Genomic DNA, 18,892 nt, shown 5'->3' with positions numbered 1-18,892 from the left:
AAAGACAACCGTTGTTTAAATCAAAAAGGTTGAATTATATGATTAAGTAACCTAAAAATCACAGTAAAGTCCCAGGAAAATCATTAGCACCAACACTGACCAAATAGTATTTAAATGAGTTTGTTGTTTTTTATCATCTGAATCTCAAAATACTGCAGATAGGTATTTTGCAATTCAAACAAGCACACTTTGGACTATTTTATCTGTGTTTGATGTTCTCACAGTTTTACTGAATGTCCATTATTGCTCAGCACTGTATTTCACTGCAACTCACAAGTGAAATAGGAACTTTTGTGTATTTCACCAGACTTTCCTCACTTTGTAAATGTCCTTTACGGGGTGACCACCAAACACGAAAGACACTCTAATAAAATTAGTTTAAAATAGTCTTCAGCTCTAGAAAGCCAGACTCTTTCTTTCTGTATTTACAACATTTTAAGTATAGTATTAAATGAGAACACCAAAAATACTGACGGCTAATTTTACAAATGAGATGTCTTTTATGTAGACTCAGAGAACTAATGAGTGTTTGCAGGTGTATTGTAAAGTGCTGCCTCCTTGTGGTAAAAGGGTTTATTTCATTATATTACACTGAAAAAAAGAAAACCCGACTGTATTGTAATTTATTAATCAACATATTTCACATAACTGCATCAAGTTAGTTGAAAGCAATTATATTAGGTTGAACCCAGTATGTTTTACTTTAAGCTCAATATTATTGCTTTCAACTAAAGGACTCCATCATGGATCCCACCCACCCTCTCCACCTGCAGCTGGAAGTACAGCGGAGCTCCTTCTCCAGCAGACTGCTCCAGCTCCGCTGTCACAAGGACAGATACAGGAGAACATTCCTGCCCACTGCAATAACACTTCACAACAATTTCCCCCCTGGCTGGCAGACAACCCACTGCTCCATAGCCTCTCTGTTAACTGGACATAACATGCACACCTTTACACTTTACATTGTACATTTATATTATATTTTCATTTAATATTCCATTACATTGCACTATTCACTATCTGTATATTTCTTATTTTTATTTCAATTGTTTTGCTATGCTTCATATTGTATTGTATTTTTGCTTCGGTAACAAACATTTTTCCCAATTTGGGATTAATAAAGTATTTCTGATTCTGATTCTGATAAGCTAATACAGTTTAAGAAATCTTTTGACATAATACATTTAATCAAAGCCAACTTTTCCGTTTTTTTCAGTGAACATTTCATTTAGCTGACACTTTTATCCAAAGCGACGTACAATAAGTGTCATAAACCATACACAGCACAAACTCGGAACAACAAGACAAATGCGTGTATATATAGTCTGTGTTCAAATGCACAATAAGGCTGTGAAGTAAGAAAATAACATAATGTGGCTATTGTTGCTGCACTGTAAACCCAAAATGATGTGTACACTTTCAATTTAAGAAGAAATTCTACTAGATACAACATTTTGAGTTCCTGTGACATCTTCTTAGTTTTGAGTAAATTTAATTTATACTTTTTGATTTACTTTCAGTGTTTTGGGTAAGCATAGTAACATTGAGTAAGCAAACATGTGTGGGAGAAAAAGGATTCAGCCTTCAGGGAAGCACCACAGACACCTGCAGTTAGGTTGATCTTCCTCTTATTTTTCAGTGGTTAATATATAAGGTTTATGTTCTGAACATAAACACCTCAATTTAATGTAATTAACGCAATCAAATGCTTTAATTGTTTTGAGTTCAGGTAACTCTCTTGGGTTTTCAGTGTGTGTAGCTGACATTAGTGCATTAACTGACTTGTCTTTGCTGTGTGTGCTTCCTGTACCAGCTGTACTCTTATACAGACACAGAAATACAGACACAGCTTCTGTTTGATATAGAATCTGGAAAGAGATAAAGATGTGAACATGTGCAACATATACTTAAACATTTCCTGAAAGAAGAAAACATATAGTTGTAAATGCAGAGCCCAGCAACTTGTCAATGGGGGTATATGGGTATTTAACTGGGACAAATAAACCTATTCATACCTATTATTTTAGATATGTAACCATGTTTTCACTTGCTACAAAGATTAAAGGAGTGATTTTTTACCATCTGAAATGTTCTTTGTGCTTATCTATAAAGTGTAAAGAGCCCAATGTTTTGCAGAGCACTGGTGCAGTGTTTTTACGAGTCACACTTTGGATCTCATCGTCTTGCAACTTCAAAACAGGAACGGGGAAGACGGTAGCCAGGAATGTTCAAAAAGGGATTTTGGGGATGTGAGTAGGATGAGAGGTCTCTCCAAGGACACAGAGCTTCCTCTGTCTATTCCCTAATTAAGAATGCACAGATGCAAACAAAAACACGCCGCCAACACGAGTGCATCAATTAAATGAGCCATGACATGAACTGTCTCTAAAGAAAATGTTTTAGATGTGACGAGGAAGAGGAAGGAGATCTCTCAGAGTGTGCACACAGTTCTGCTAAGGTCCTCTTGTGAAAATGAGATGCCGTGTTTTTCCAGCATCCCTCTCTCTCTCTCCAGCTGCTTTAGGCCTCTGCTTATGTGACGCTAATTGTTTCTGCTACTTGTGCCAAGTACCTACTCTTCCCCAGCACATTCTACAGACAGGCCCTGGTCCCTCAGCTGCTTTTTTTGTCTGTTTAAGGAATGAAAAAATGTGTGCTACCATCTGCAGCGAGCACACCACTGTTCCTCCTCCCGGCCGTGACTGTCAGAGTGCCACCATCATACACATTCACACACTCTCTCAGAGGTAGAAAAAACTATCTGGTAGAGGAACAAGAAAACAAAACTGACACATACAACTGCTAATATGAAACAAAATAATTCAAGAGGTTCCTGTTTTGATCCATTTAGCAAATGGGAGGGAAGACATTGTACAACGTGAAAAAAGGCTTTGGATTATGCAAAGAATATAGATATGTAGTTGATTTAAAACCAATCCGCACATGTCCCCTTGACTTTGATTTAAGCATTATTGAGAAACTCCTGAAAGAAGTTCACATAATGTATAAAAAAAAGCTTGAGGCCTCACTGCACTCTCAGAGCCTTGGATTTTGTTGTTCAGTACCTTTATGTGAGCAGCAAGCGGCAGTGTTGTTTAGCTAATCTACAGCCTCCTCTATGCACACACAGGCTGAGGCACAAAGAGAGCCAGGCCTTCACTCCCCTGTCTGGGAAGTAATATCACTTTCCTCTTGTTGAATTGACCTGTGACTCCATCACAGAGTACACAGAGCGACACATATTGACATGCTTGTAATGCCACATGGCTGTTACATCTCCGTGTGTTTATCAGGGGGAGACTGCTTGTGATGCACTCTAATAACAGCAGTCAGTTTGGCACCGTCTCAGCAGGCAGATAAGCACGCATGAATATTAAGTGATGCTAATCACAATGGAGAGACCAACGTCAAAACGACTGACAGACATTTCTCTGCATTCAATTGACATCCTCAGACTCGTCTTCCGTCTGACAGCAGCGTCTCCCAACATGACAAGTCTGTTTAAAGCTTCCGGAGGAGGCTCGCACACGTGCACACGCACCAGTACACACTATTATAGAAGCATTGACACTGATTTTACTCAAACTGGGCCACTGTGCTGCTGTGCAACACACAAACGAATGTTTCTCGACACAGGAACGAGCACACAAAGAGCATTGGTTTATGTAGGCCACTTGGAGAGCAAAGCGTAGATAAGGATATCGCAAAATATTCTCCCAAACTGCTTTTTTAAATCATGGAAATCTGGATTTATCGCTGCTGTATTAAACTACAGTGTATTTTGCAGCACGAATGCTGAGGATAAGCCATTCAATTCATTATCATCCTCTCTTTGTGTATTCAAGCCGTACAGAACAAAAAAGAGGATCTGCTTCAGAAAAATGAATGGCAGGTGCGGTTGTTTGACTTTCAAATCACCTAGGCATCTATTCTATTAACCCGGCGTGTAAATAAATACATAATTCAATTTCCATGGAGTCACACAATAAGTTGACAGTCCTCAAAAAGATCAAAAAGGCTGCTCCGGGGCACGTGAGCCACGGTGAAAAAATCTTGGCTATATGAAAGGTGTTGACACCTTGAGCAAGCCACAAGAAGAGACAAATGTCATATCCTCAGAAACAATTACCAGGTGAACCTCTGCTTTTTAAACCAGCAGGTCTCTCAGCTATATCATTGTGTACACAGTGGAGCTGCTGCTATCACACCACACAGGGCTTGTCAGTCACTTTCAGTGGAAATATGCTCTGTTTTCGTAGCAGTACTGAAAACTTATAATTTAACTGCCCCATTTCCCTTTCACAATGAACTTCCTCCAGTGTTTTGTTTGCAGAAAGTCACATTTTTATTTGCTCATCATACTCTGTTCCTGTCCAGAGTCACTTCATACTTCCTTCCTATTAGTCTCACTCTCATCTGACTGCCGTGTCCCATTGTGACCGCACTTGCGGCGCTAATGATAATGTTATGACCCAGACCAATTTGCCATGGCAATAAGACTCGCTTAATTGAGTTGATTATAAGCCCTCTGTCTGCGATGACCCCTCCGGTCCCAGAAATAGGGAACAGAGAGAGAAAGATAGAGGGAGGGTGTGGCTGCAGGGAAGGAGGCTTTCTCCAGGCATTCCATCACTGTGCAGGAGACACATGGGATATGACTGTTTGGAGGCATGAGCACACGCATATGTGTATGTGTGACAATTCTTCATGTGTGGGGTGTTGGGAGATGGCGTGTTGGGAGAGCAGGCCTTCAGGGAGGTGTAAAGGAGGAGAGGGGTGGGACAGTGGGACTGGAGGGGAGGTTGGGCTTGGGGTTCGAAATCACAACACAGCCTCTGTAATGGACCCGGACACACACCGCATCTGAAGTTAATCCAATCAGGGAGAAGCATGGCGCTCCCATCCGCTCAAGACACACAAACATAAGGTCAAGAGCAGCTTGTATTAGCGCGATGATGTCAGGAAAAGTGGGCTAGTTAATTGACTTTCAGCGTGTTTAAAAGGCTAAGAGAGATACAGAGATGAAGGAAAGCAGAGAGCTGGCAGCAGGTCCGAGCCAAGCAGATGTAAAGTGCAGGCAAAATGAGTCAGTTTTCTTTGGTAAATATTTGAGAGTCATTTTATTATTTCGGCAGTTTTTTGAGAGCAGATGTTCACTCTTTTTTTCCTTATTCGTTCATACAAACCCATACTGTATACTTTCAAGACTGCATATGGATCCTAAATGATCTCATACACTTTGTCTCTATGGATGTTGAAAAATATATAGTACCTAAAGCTCAAATTGTCTACTCAAAACTGTAATCATTACATTATTAAGTAATTTTTTAAAAGATGTTTTTGTGTAGACATCAGATAATTTAGTTTTTTTATTAAATGAAAATAGATTTGTATTCCTAAAATAATTACACAATTTGGATTTCAGTACAAAATTCAGGTTTCATATTGAAACTACAAAAAAAAAAAGCCATAGTAATATAATGCATGACTTCTGAGTTTTTGTATGTATGATTTGGGTGTTAAGAGGTAAACTACGCAAAGGTAACCATTCAATATCTGAAAAGATATAAATGAATATTAGAGACAACAGACAAGAACCAAAATGCAACACTTTTTTCTTCCTAATCCTTAGAGTTTGTTCTTATTGTGTGTGTGTTTTCATAGTGTGTGCTTGTGATTAGAACTTCTGATTAAGAGAAATGACACTACATGGGGACAGGAAACGGTTTTGTATGCTTGACTACCTTACTGTATTTTTTATTTTATTTATACAAGTAAGCATTTACTGATAATACAACATCTATAGAACTGCTGCAAATATCCATCATGTTGTTTTTGGTGAGGCTGTTTGGTTTATTCAGTTCTGCAAAGTCCTCATACATACCATATGAAGTATTGCTTTAGCACTAACACTGAAAGCACACACTGTAAACAGAGTTACCCAGGTAAATGTGGAAATGAGTATAACAATTGGGGACAACCATGGCCGATTTGACTGAGAATTGTACTGTTGCATTTACAGTAAAACAGGACACACTAATAACAAAGCACAGTGCCGTAATATCTGGAGATGGAAAGCAAATGTGCTTTTGAGAGCCAAGTATACTGGTCTCTTTCATAGGCGACTTGGTTCCACCCATGATCGAATGCAACATTCTAAAAGGACTATTTACTCTTTTCATTTCCTCTTGTGTATCACAGACGAAAGAGCGTGTGGCTCGCTGTATGAAAACAGGGCCTGGCCTAATGTTGCATGAAGACCATGGTGAATTCATATTGATGGGAAAGCAGCCTCTGAAGCCCAGCAGCCATGATTTTTTCATAAGCCACCGGGAACAAGAAGTCAGTCAGCTGACAGGTGCTAACGCCGCCAATTGTGCCTTGGATAAGAGATGGGACATTGAGAAAAGAGGAGAGAGGGAGAGAAAGCAAAGGCAACAACTGGCTCCTCTTTTCTAAGCTCTTCTGTGTGTGTGCGTGCTGCGTTGTGTGTGCTCCCTGCACCCTGTTCCCTTCTATAGCTGGAGAGGATTTTACGGAAGAGACTGTGTAAACACCAGAATGCATGTCAAATATGATGAGTCTTGATAGCTGTAAAACATACCCAAGGACTGCTCCTCACTTATTATCTACAACCAGAGCCCTGGAGCTATGTCTGCATCCTTCTGCCTTCCCTCCACGCATGTCGCGCCACAAGTCCCTCTCTGGAAAGCATTGATTATTTTGGCATGAGCGAGGGAAAAGAGAGGTGTGATTCCTTTTGTGTTTCCTCAAGAAAAAAGAAAGAGAAAAATATATATTTGTGTGTGCATGGTGCAGGCACAAGAAAAATATGAGCACATTGGGGAAGAAATAAATATGATGGATTTGCTGGCTGATGTGTGCGTATGCTTGTTTGCCCTGTGTGTGTGTGTGGGTGGGTGTGTGTGTGTGTGTGTGTGTGTGTGTGTGTGTGTGTGTGTGTGTGTGTGTGTGGGTGTGTGTGTGAGTGTGTGTGTTCAAGCTCTGCAGAGTTGTTGGCTGCTGCAATTGGTGCATTGTTGTTGTTCCCGTGCATGTAGTTTTCTGCTGAACTGTACATCTACAATAGGAGCATCTGTATGTAATTGTGCGAATTGTGTGTATGAGAAAGAAGCAGAGAGAGCGTGTGCTGGAGAGAGCGACCGGCGCTTCAGGCAGTGCGAGGCTCCAGGGAAGCACTTGAGATTGCAGGCAGAGGGACTGATAAGGCAGCTAGCCATTCATCAGGCCAAATGAAGGCAGTAAAGTTGACTGCAGGAACCCAGGCATCGCCCCAGGATGGCAGTCGGCTTCTCAGTGGAGACCTGTGACTAACACGTGTGAGCAGGCATGCATGCATGTACATACACAAACAAATAGCTGAAGAACAGGGAAAGAAAGCAGGATGAATGCACTGGAAGGAGGTATTCAAAATTCGGGCTCATGAGAGGAGGGGGATGGAAGTATAATAGACCTCCAGGAGCAAAAGACCCATCTCCTCAGAGTTACACCCAGCGACTGAGGCTCCTGTCTGGGGTACATGTGGCCCTCTCCACTCAGAAAACATCCATCAGACAGATATTACTGTAATCCAGAGGTGATACATTAGCTCGGGTGCCAGGGGGGCAGTGTGTGTAGGTGACGGATACCCCGAGAGCTCCCTGTCGTTTTCACAGGGGCCTCTCAGAGAGAGAGCTGCTGCAGCGCAACACTTTATTTCACTGTTTGAATTTATTCCACAGTAATGCTCTTTAGTATTTTATTCTTAATCACACTACCCAGAGGATGGAGACATATTTCCACCAAAGAAAGTTGCACACTTATGAAAGCAATACATTACTTAAGCACTTAGGCCAGCCAAAGAGGAGAGATGAAGCTACTTTAGAGTGTTTCTGGTGTGTTTATAAGACTATATTAGTGTCTCACTGGTGCTGTGATAGAGCTTGTACCATCAATTTGCACACAGACTCTATCTATGCTTACATAAATCCCACCTCGGGGTTATTATGAATCAGATTTATTTGCTCCGCTTATGTTTATTATTGTGTTTTATGGTTTATATTCTGTGGTAAATGGCATCAATAGGACTGCAGAGCATGTGTGTCTCATCCTTCGAGGGATGAAAATGGTTTATGGAGCTGTGAGTGCCAATAAACAGGCAGCCACAGCCTTTCGGATGTACATCTTTAATGTTTTATGCATGATGAACTCAATAGTTTAGCACAGGTTCAAGGCCAAATGGTAAGCGCTGACAGGACTTCCCGAAGGCTGAAACACACTGCAGGCACAGCATGGATTGAGCTGTGTGCTTGAGTGGGGATCATGCCGTATTTTGTGGATCCGTCTGTCTGTGTACCTGCCAAAGAGACTGAGTGAAGCAACCCACGAGGGAGCTCACAGGAGAGGCCAGCAACTACTCCTCTGCTTTCTTTGTCCAGCTGGGATCTGGTCGTCTGGACACAGTCATCCTGAAGTTGTCTTGGACCATAAAGAGGTGTGGTGTGGGAACTGTAGGCCTTGTAAGTGATCTGTCTCGAACTGGATGAAAAGCAGACAGTTCACCAAGGACAGCGGGACAGATTTATGTTATCTGCAAAGAAGCGTACAGTCACACGCTCTCTTAAAAATAGTCTCTTGTAGGCAATAATAAGAAAACAAAGGCAACCAGTGTGGGACTTTCTTTGGATGAAAGTGCTGGATGCATGGCTAACTGGTCAAATGTGAATTTGTTATTGTTATTTAAATAACATGTTACCAAAAACAGTCAAATCAACAAATAAAATGAAACAAAACTGAATTTATCACACAATCTTTTTCTGAACACTTACCCATAATCACACCCCATGCACTAACAGGGCTGCCGTCACTTCAAAATGTTTATTGCTTCAAGGCCAGGTGATAACGATCGACTCCATCATGACTCACAGACCCAGATTTCACAAAGTTTATGCCAGGTGTAAATGAGAGAGTGTGTGGATTTCCTTGTGTTTCCACCCTAGCGCCTGTCTTTGCTGTGAGTGAGTCTTTGATAGCTGTTACACTGTGAGACAGACAGGCCTGTGCCGAGACGATGGCATCAAAAAGCCAACGATTGACAGCTACTGACAGCCATCTTCCTCCTAAACACACTTCAGGTCCCCTGCGCTCCCTCTCTCTCCCCCCTCCCCCCCCCCCTCTCTCTGTCTTTTCTCTCTCTGTCGGGGGAAATTGAGGAGACTCAAAGCTAAAGAGAGGGATGTCGTAAACTGGCACCTGTCATCATGTTTTGTTTTGGTCAGGGCACAGAGAACATTCGTAAAGTTTTTCAAAGACACTTTCAAGGATTTTGTACTTTCACCACACTGGTTTTTGGGCTTAAGCCTAAGCATAAGGTGATGGTTAAACACAAATATATGTTCGCTTTGCACAAAAGCGGGTTATTTTTCATGCAGGCAATCAAACTAATTCATTTTTGACATTAATTTGGCTAAATATGATACAGCAAAGTATTTACTGAAGACATTTATCACTCTTAGTTTTGCTTTCCAAGACAAGCCACCTCAATGGGAAATGTCAAAGAGACTGAGATGCCTGACAGGAAACACAAAGAGTGTTGGATCCTTGGCAGGCAGATACGCACGTGCATGCACACAACACTCACACATAATACAAGCTCTGCATTCATGCAAGCATGAGTACAAAAACGCACATTCAAATTCACACAAATTTGCATCCTGCTTTCATGCAAACACACAGATAAACAATGCACTCACCTGGATTTCTCAGGTTATTGCTGTATTTCATCAGCTTCAGTCAGAGCCTGTGTTTCTTTGCCATATTCCACCTGTGGAGCCATTATCTCCTGACACACTTATCCTCCTCTAAATGATTTCTCTTCATCTTCTGCAAGTCATTTAATCAAAGTTGAAAGCTTAATGCCATTCAGAGATCCCACTGCTTTCAACCGCATTCACTGTCATTATGAAAATGAATGGCGACAGCTGAGAACTCAGATGTTCTTTCCCATCCTGACAGAATTTCTCTTAATGTTTCCTATGATCTTTACCTTTGCTGTCTTTGACTGAAGGCCTTTGTGGGGGACTTGACTAATTACGTTACACATCTTACATATTACATTATACAGTATCTGCTATGTTTCCTCTGTTTTTCACCTGCTCTGTCTCACCCTCACTGAACGTGTTGCTCATCGAGATCATTAGTCCATGTTGAAAAGAGCACAGACAGAAGGGAATATAAAGTTTCACTCACCCAAAGCCGGTGGTCTCTTCATGTAATGACAAAACATTGGCTCCAAGGAGTCTAATAAGACAGAAAATTGTCATGTTCATCTTTGGACAGAGGAGCAGGAGGAGGAGGAGGAGGAGGAGGAGAAGGGCTTGAGGTAAATGGCTTTCTATTCTGGAAACCTGGCATGGATGTTCACAAATGTGTCTGTGTTGTTACATGTCAGTGTTGCAAAAACAATCCACACTAGCTAAATGACAAAGTAATTTAGTTGTTTCTAGAGTTTTAAATATAATGATATTATACTGTGGAAAGTAGTCTCAATATAAACTCAGTGTGACACATAATTAGTTTTCGAGGTCATCGTTTTTTGTTCAGTAGAGGTGTTGACGTTCCTCACCACAGCTCTGTGTGCTTGTCTCTGGGTTGTCACTGCCGTAGTAACTTCTGCACAGTGGAAATTTATTTAGAGACTTTTTATTGAAAGAACCTATCACCGGCTGTATTTTTTCAGAGTTATCTTCCAGATGTGCTATCATGAGGACAGGGTGACATCTCCATCTCACCCCTAATCCGCAGCCGTCTGCTGGGTGTATTTGCTCAGGTTTTATATGTGTTTACAGAGAATGTAATTATCTCTTTTAGACATGCAGCTGTTAGAAAATGTGATTTTATGGATCACTGCGATTGCCAAAAAATGTAAGCTCCCTGGGCTTAATATGTCAATTATTAAATCACAATTACATTCTTTTTTTTAAGCCATTAGCTAAAGGGGTTTAACAATCATTTTGTGTTAGGGTCACTACCGTTTTTTGTGCTTTTCACAAAGAAAAATCATTTAAATCTCAATGATGTGTCTGGAGTCTTACCCCCAATTTAGCTAACAAAGTGCAGAAATGATTCATGGCAGATGAAGACGTACTTCATGATTACATTACAGCTTGACAGACTAGAATTGATTAATTATGAGGGGACATATGCAGAGCCTCTAATGCAATTTTTTTCCACACTTCCTCTTTGCCCTCCAACTTCATTGGCACATTGCTCACTCATCTGTAGTCAGCTGCTGGCTCGAGTTACCAAGTTGTGGTAACACATTGTTACAACAAATTATGCACAGGCACGGACAGGCCAGCCTCTAAGTGATGGGCACAATATGCATTTGCCTTTAAAACTTAAAAGGGGGGTTGTGTAATTTATCGAGGGTGTCATGTGGCAGCATTGAGTAATTATTCCCAACACCCCTGTGGACCACAGTGGTTAATGTATTCCAGGGCCCTAGGGGGAGCTGTCAGGAGGAGGACACCCTTTCTGCAGCTCTGCTCAGTGACCATGTGGGAGAGCTGCAGGGTTCAAGCTTCTCCAAACCACAAATCATTTTCTGAGGGTATGTAATTGTGATAAACCTCTTTCCTGGTTTTCAATTTCTCCAGCTTTGCATCACAACTTAGGTGAAGGTTGGATACTTGTTTAAGGTTATGTTAGATGCTGATCCTGCTTGAGACAACAACAAACATTTCACATTTGACACCCCAAAATGGCCATAAAAAAGTTTTAGCAGGCTAGTTTCCTTTCCATAAAGCAACGCTGTTATAGATTTGCTGTTGGTTTTGAAGTCTGAGACTTCAAACATTTGTCTTATCACTTGAGAAAACCATTGTTTTGTTCACTTCCTGTTTGCTATTCAGTGTGAGGTTCTGGCAAATAGTCATTTTTGTCTGAGGATCTGTTGACAATAACTTATGAAGCAGGAGAATACAAACTCCACTTTGATGTCAGCTTTGTTTGGGGACACATGGGTCAAACTCTGTTTAGAAATAGTTCTGCTTTCTTGTAACCGAGTTTAGAGCTCAACAAAGCATATTAGTTTTTTAGCCTTGGTTGTTTGACCACCTTTTTAATTTATCATAATCCATGCTTTAGTGTTGTACATATTTTTTCTTCAAAGTTGAATGTTCTTATTTTCAATATAAAGATGTTGCATCTAAAGGCAAATCCACATTTTGTTAGCATGCGGTTTTAGTCCACCCCTAACTGCAGACAGGCACAGTTAGCAACTAGCAGTTAGATGCTAAGAGCTAGATATTTCCCTGAGGAGTTGGTGGAGAGCAAAGCAGAGCTAAAATGAGAGTTATTATTTGAGATACATTCATCATGTAACCAGAAACATAATGTTGCTGTGTGTCGGCTTGTGATCAGGCAACTGTTTGCATGCTGTATCAAATTTAAAGGTGATAATATGTCAGTGTGTTGTTGATAGCAGCCAAAAGAAGCAATCAATGCACTAGGAGACAACACATTTCTTAATGTGTCTTCTTTTGGTACACATGCCACATTTTGTTGTGGTACAATGCATAAGAAAAACCGTTTTAAAATGTCCGATTGAGCTAGATCAATTCATATTGTAAAGGTTCTCTATCTCTAACAATAATACATTTCTGTACATGGTCTTACCCAAATTCAATCATTTTCATGAAATTCCACAAAAATGTATTTTAACTGAAATAAAACGTTTCAATAATAGAACAGAGTCACTGAAACACCACAGACAAATCAAGATTCATCATGAGCTATATTCCTAGTGCTCAAGTGCTTGTTTTTCGTCTCACGCAGTAAAAACAAGGTTTGTTCTGTAATTCGCTGAACGGTGAGTCGTCATGAGTTGAGAAAGTTAAGCACAGGGTGTCTGGGGCATTTGTCTGAAAACACTGTGAAAATGCTTTCACAGGGTTCAAGCAAAGTGTAACCTTTTATTTTCAGCCTTCACACTACCCATGAGTGTAGCTTGAAGCCAAATAAGAGGTCTTGCTCTTTTAAACCGCACTGATAATACCCGTGCCTTTTGCATCCATGAAAAATCTCCCATTATCTATTGACTCAGTCTCACCCTGTGCCTCGGTGACTTACGTCTCCCTTTAATTCCCATTACCGGGAACACTGTACCCTTATCAAGGGAAACAATAAGCCACTTGTCAGCGCAGCAAGAAAATATGAGGAAGCATCTGCCCCGTCCAGAGGAACTCATGACTCGGTGGTGAAAAAGTGCTCCGCCTCCCCTCTTTCTGTCAGCCCTCCCTCGCCTCACCCCTCCCTGTGTCAGTCCTCTCTGTGACCTCTAGGAAGGCATGTTGGCAGCGTTGGTGTGGAGGCAACTAAACAGCAAAGTAAATCTGATTGAAGGATAAGTCAGAAATTGAATTTTGCTCCCTCTACAGGGGCTATGTTTCCACATGCTGCAGGTTGGGCCTATGTGTGGGACGCATTGTTGGGGGTTTAAAAGAGGGGTGGAGGGGGGGACACCCAGGCTTTTTTCGTCTTCCACCCCCAAATAGAAGCCTTGCTCCTGAGCCGTAAACCTGTCACAGAGATATTTCTCTGTCGATGATGGCATCCGACTTTTTTTTTTTCTTCCTCCAACCGCCCCTGTGCTGGGCTGTTATCTCCTTTCTCCCTGCTATGTCTCCCTGCTCTTTAAGACAAAGGGTAATAAAGCTATAAATTGTGTGGTCTGCGGAAGGTATGGACATTCTGTCTAGGAGACGCTGTAAGAACTGCCATAAAGCACCCTCAAAGTCATAGCAGAAGATTTACAGTTATTTAACATCTTCCTCTTCCCCTAAATCACAGTGATAAGAGAATTAAGTGATGGCTATAGGTTCTTTGTCCTTAGTCTATTGATTTTTTTCGCCCCTCAGAAGGATCCTGAACATTATAATTATTGAGCCCTGCAGTTTGATGTAGGTTTACAGAGTGGGAAAGGCGCCCTCAGTTCGATTCTAACACAGTTAAAACAAAAGGCACCCGTTTTTCAATTTGGTAATGGGCTTCCAATTATGCTTCATTTACCTTGTTTGGCCAGAAAATGGTTTATCCGAAGCCTCTGTGCTATAAACAGCTTCTTTGTGTGGTGACAAAACATCAGTAACAGCTCTATTTATCTTTAATGCAGGGTCCTTCCTCTTCCACCATTATTCTGCAGTGTGAATAGAAAGATTTTTTGTAACAGTCTTTTCATTAAGAACATGTCTCTCGTTGTTTGTCAGTTTCTCAATACAGTGATTTGTGCCATCACTAAAGCATCCCAGTTAGATAAAAATCAAGATTTACTGATTTGTGTGACTGTTTATTCCCACATTATGAAAGCTGTATCCTCTTTATTAGCTGTTGCCCTGAAGACACACCATAATCCTGCGCTTCTCCCTGTGTTTTTTCAGATACTCTTTCACCAAAAACATGGCCTTCTCCTGCTGAGGTGTTGATTCAAGGTGAGTGTCTCTTATCCCCTAAGCTTGTTTTTCCCAAGAACATGGCATCTGAAACAACATGTTGTTAATATAGCTTCTATATCGATCTAGAGGAGGCGATTTTAGCTGCTGAATTATTTCTCCTATAGTAATAAATAGAAAACCCTTGTACATGTGATGTCTCTATTTCAGAACAGGTGTGAGTCTATGTTTGTGCACTATGTGAGCATGTACTGTATGTGCATATGTATATTTGAACGTGTGTGGCATTTAAATACCATTTATGTCATTTTGGAACCAAAGATCTCTCTCTGATGTGATAATAAACTACCAAGGCTACCCATTAAAATGTCTTGTCAACAATGGCTTTGTAGGAAAACAAATTACCTATTAAAGTTAATAAAAGGTCATGTGTCCTGAGCGTGGGTAACATCTCCAAAAACCGACCTGTCTACAAACTGTACCTGCGCACACTCTTCCCTTGCACTTTTTGCACGTCACTTGAGTATTAATAATAGCCATGGTTGTTGTTTACATTCATAATGATCATTTTTGGGGATTGGCTTTGGAGAGAATTTTATTTTTTATTGGACCTGGACTGGTCCCCTCATATATTTCTGACCTTGTTTAATCATAAACTCTATTAGACCATTCCTTTTCATTCCCTTAATGTCAACTCCATAACCATAACTTGATTTATTAATCACTTGAATTCTGTCCACTGTAAGCTTTTCATTTCACCAGCTGGAATCACTGACTGTTTTACCTCTTCAACAAGTTATATTGTGCGATCCCTGTTTTTATGATTGCTTATCTCAAGCTTGTTTTCATACTAAAATGATTGCCTGTGTGGTTTTGTGGGTGTGTGCATGTGTATGCAAAAGTATGCAGTTTTAAATCAAGTACTCTCTTTTCTTTTCTGAGTTGTTCAGTACAAAAAGATTCTCTTGGTTTTATGTACTTTAGAAATGTGAAGTTCAAGTTAAGAACAAGATGGTGTCATAGTTGGACCCTTAGTACACCCAAGACGTTTAGTGCTGCAACAATGTCATGCTGCTTGTGTCTTTTTTATTCTTACAGAGAACAGCCTGTACGACAACAAGAGGTCACTTGTCATGAAAACATAAATGAGGGCTTTTAGGTTTTTGAAGAAGTGAAGAATTCTGTAGTTATTCTAGTGAAGTCTGTCTCAAATGTTCTGAAGTACACATAATAGACTCTCTCTCTCTCTCCGTCTCTTTCTTTTTTTAATGCAAAAGGACACACACACACACACACCCCCTCTCAGGCGTCGCAGAGGGCCACAGCCCTACTTGCCACTGCATGACAGTTGGCTTCTTAACAAAGATGCAGGGAAAAATAATTAAAAATATTACCTTTGATATCCAGCCAGTTTTGTAATTAATTAATTCTCACAGGGTGTGCAGGAATTTCATATTCACCAGCAGACTAGGATGGAAAAAAAAGTGCAGGGGACATTACATGACCCTCGGCCTTCCCTTTCTTTCTCCCTCGTCCTCCTTGCTGCTGCAGTGTTCTCAGAGACAAAAGTAAAAAAGTTAAGCGCTCCTATAGTTGAATAATGACCCTGTGATGATGTTTCACTCTGGCTGACGAGGCCCATCAGCCAGAGTGCGTGAGGCCAGATCAGACGGAGGCAGGAGGACAGGCTTTGCTCACACATCCTTCTCATTTGTGCTGACCTTTGCAGTGTCTCTGTAGTGGGAAGACGATGGCTGTCAACATCATCACTTTCACACAGCACCAGAAATAGCCTCTGAAGTGTAGATCAGCACTACATTTGGAAGAGCGTGCCTTTATGAACACTTACAAAGATACAGGATATGATGCAAAATCCAAATACCATGTTAGAAGTTGCAAAGCCCCCCCGAGATCAAGCCAGAGGTAACATATACTTTATCCCTCCATTACACTGCATCAGTCAAATTAACCACAATAATTACTATGAATTATTAATGAATTAATATGTATTAATTATGATTTATTAATTACCATCAGAACTATCATTAAATTGTTTTAACAACATTGTGTTCAGTGTCTGCTATTGATGGTGAGTGATTACGCAAATGGAGCTTTGGGAATAAGAACTACTGTTCAGTTTTTTTGCATACTTTCTGTTAGTGGTTTGCCTCAGGTGTGTTTTTTGTTGAAATGATTATCACACTGTTGCATTGAAGCTGAGTCAAAGTACCTCATAAGCAAGATACTCAGAAGGCAGCCTGAAGCAAATTTTTTAGTGTCATCTTTTTGCCCCACCAAGAACATCAGGGATTTATTTCAAAGAGCCTTCATCAACAATCTAATTGTTTACCCCTCCATATTGCTTTGCTGTTGATACTGCCAGTCAAGCAGAGAAAAACACTGCACTGTTGTTTTCTTTTCCTTTTCTTTTTTTTTTTAAGCATTTGTAAATTACTGCCGTTGCAAAGTCAAATGCATCCGAAAACCACTTCTGTAAATGATTGTCGATAAATTGTAATGAATCATACAGATCTGCAAGAAGTTTGATTTATAATTTGGGACTGACGGCATGGATATAAATTATCCAGAGAGCTGCTGGGAGGATTTGGTTGGCACCATATGAGCATTCATCATTCTATACTGAAGCCGTTTTTAATACGAAGCACTATTACATCTTGTACTGTTCTACCTATAATAGGACCGTACTGCCTCCTGACTGTCAACCTTCATTCATCTAGTTTCTATAGCACAATTATATCTTCACATACATGCTGTCCCTGGTTTCTCTGTGGTAAAATCTGCCTTTTTTTTAACACTTATGGTTTCTGATCAACTGGAGATATGCAGTACATTAATGCGTTTATCTCTTTATTATCACAATCCCTCACTTTTCCCAATGAGCAGTGAATGTGAATAAAATCAGCTGACAGGAAGTAGTGATGGAACCAGTAGCCAATGGGTTTTGAGAACATGACAAAAGGCCTTATATGTTAAAAACACGTGGAAACAACTAAATGTTCAACAATTAGACAAATATCAAATGCTTGCATACAACTTATAACATCATCGTTTAATATTAAATCTTTAATTAAAATTCACTAGTCTATCGAATATATGAAGGAGAACAAACCATATCATATTTCGCTCTGTAGTGTAGGCTGTATGAAGTTGCATAACATATATAATATATTTAAGTTACATTCAAAAGAAAATAATAATGATAAATGCATAAAAGGACAGATTTCCAATAATTCTTCATCAATAAACTACTTTACCCATAACATGAATAGTTAGTACTTACAATGGTGGCATGACAGTAAAAAACCTGAACTTTTTAAAAACGCTTTATTTTCAATGGTTGATTACATTTGAACCATCATAGCTATAGGCATTACTCTCTTAAAAATGAAACACTGCAACACCCTAGCCTCCAGGTCAATAAATTGCATTTATCGGTTGGTTAAGAACTAGAGCTCTCATGTCCTGTGGCTGTGAGCAGACCAAGGACAGTGGTGTGGTGACAGTATTTACATCCCTCTGAGATCTAAAGAGCCTTTACTTAAACCATATGCAGCCTTCATAATGGTTAGTGATATTTGTGTTAACACACCCAACAATTAACCAGGTAGGAATAGGGCTGGCGTTAACCTCCGGGTGCTCCTTGGATGTTAAAACCCCTCTCTTTGAACCTCCACTTTCCCTCTGCCTGCCCTACTTCCTCATATCACTCTCTCCATCCTCACATCCCCCACCTCCATCTCCATCCCTCCCCTTCCCTGTGCTTGGGGTCCAGTGGAAGTGATTTATCTTAGCGTGAAAAGACTTGTGATGACGCTGAGGCAGGAGGCCCCGGGCCCTTGGCATTGAATGCTTCGATGGCGTTTGCATGAAGTTCATGGCCCCGGAGCCACGATAAATGTCAAGTGCAACAAACGTCCTGTAAATAAGATAGAGCACTGCCAAAGCTGCAGTCTGGTTATTGACAACCTGTGTGTGTGTGTGTGTGTGTGTGTGTGTGTGTGTGTGTGTGTGTGTGTGTGTGTGTGTGTGTGTGTGTGTGTGTGTGTGTGTGTGTGTGTGTGTGTGTGTGTGTGTGTGTGTGTGTGTGTGTGTGTGTGTGTGTGTGTGTGTGTGTGTGTGTGTGTGTGTGTGTGTGTGTGTGTGTGTGTGTGTGTGTGTGTGTGTGTGTGTGTGTGTGTGTGTGTGTGTGTGTGTGTGTGTGTGTGTGTGTGTGTGTGTGTGTGTGTGTGTGTGTAAACCTTATCCTCTCTCAGAATAAAAAGCAACAAATCTTGGATTTCATAGACGCAGGCTGTACTCTCAGAGCGGTTATGAGCCTTCCTCTGCAGGGCTTTTATTCGACAGCTATGTAAGAGTGAGGAAATGTTGAAGGTGAAGACTAAAATAGGTATGTCACTAAATGACTGTGTTCTGCACGTTTT

General features: G+C 40.7%; 1 protein-coding gene across 1 annotated transcript in view; it reads left to right on the top strand.

Annotated features, from left to right (window-relative positions):
* Positions 1-11,448: 11,448 nt before the first annotated feature.
* Positions 11,449-18,892, top strand: part of lrmda (leucine rich melanocyte differentiation associated) — a 236,803-nt gene continuing 229,359 nt past the window's right edge. Inside the window, exons 1-2 of the mRNA XM_063875088.1 lie at positions 11,449-11,611; positions 14,439-14,489. Of these exons, the coding sequence (XP_063731158.1) occupies positions 11,488-11,611; positions 14,439-14,489 (175 nt within the window). The 5' untranslated portion in view covers positions 11,449-11,487. The remainder of the gene's footprint in view (positions 11,612-14,438; positions 14,490-18,892) is intronic.

The sequence above is a fragment of the Eleginops maclovinus genome, chromosome 22, assembly GCF_036324505.1.
Source record: "Eleginops maclovinus isolate JMC-PN-2008 ecotype Puerto Natales chromosome 22, JC_Emac_rtc_rv5, whole genome shotgun sequence".
NCBI classification, from domain to species: domain Eukaryota; kingdom Metazoa; phylum Chordata; class Actinopteri; order Perciformes; family Eleginopidae; genus Eleginops; species Eleginops maclovinus.
This window is presented reverse-complemented; position numbering and strand designations above follow the sequence as displayed.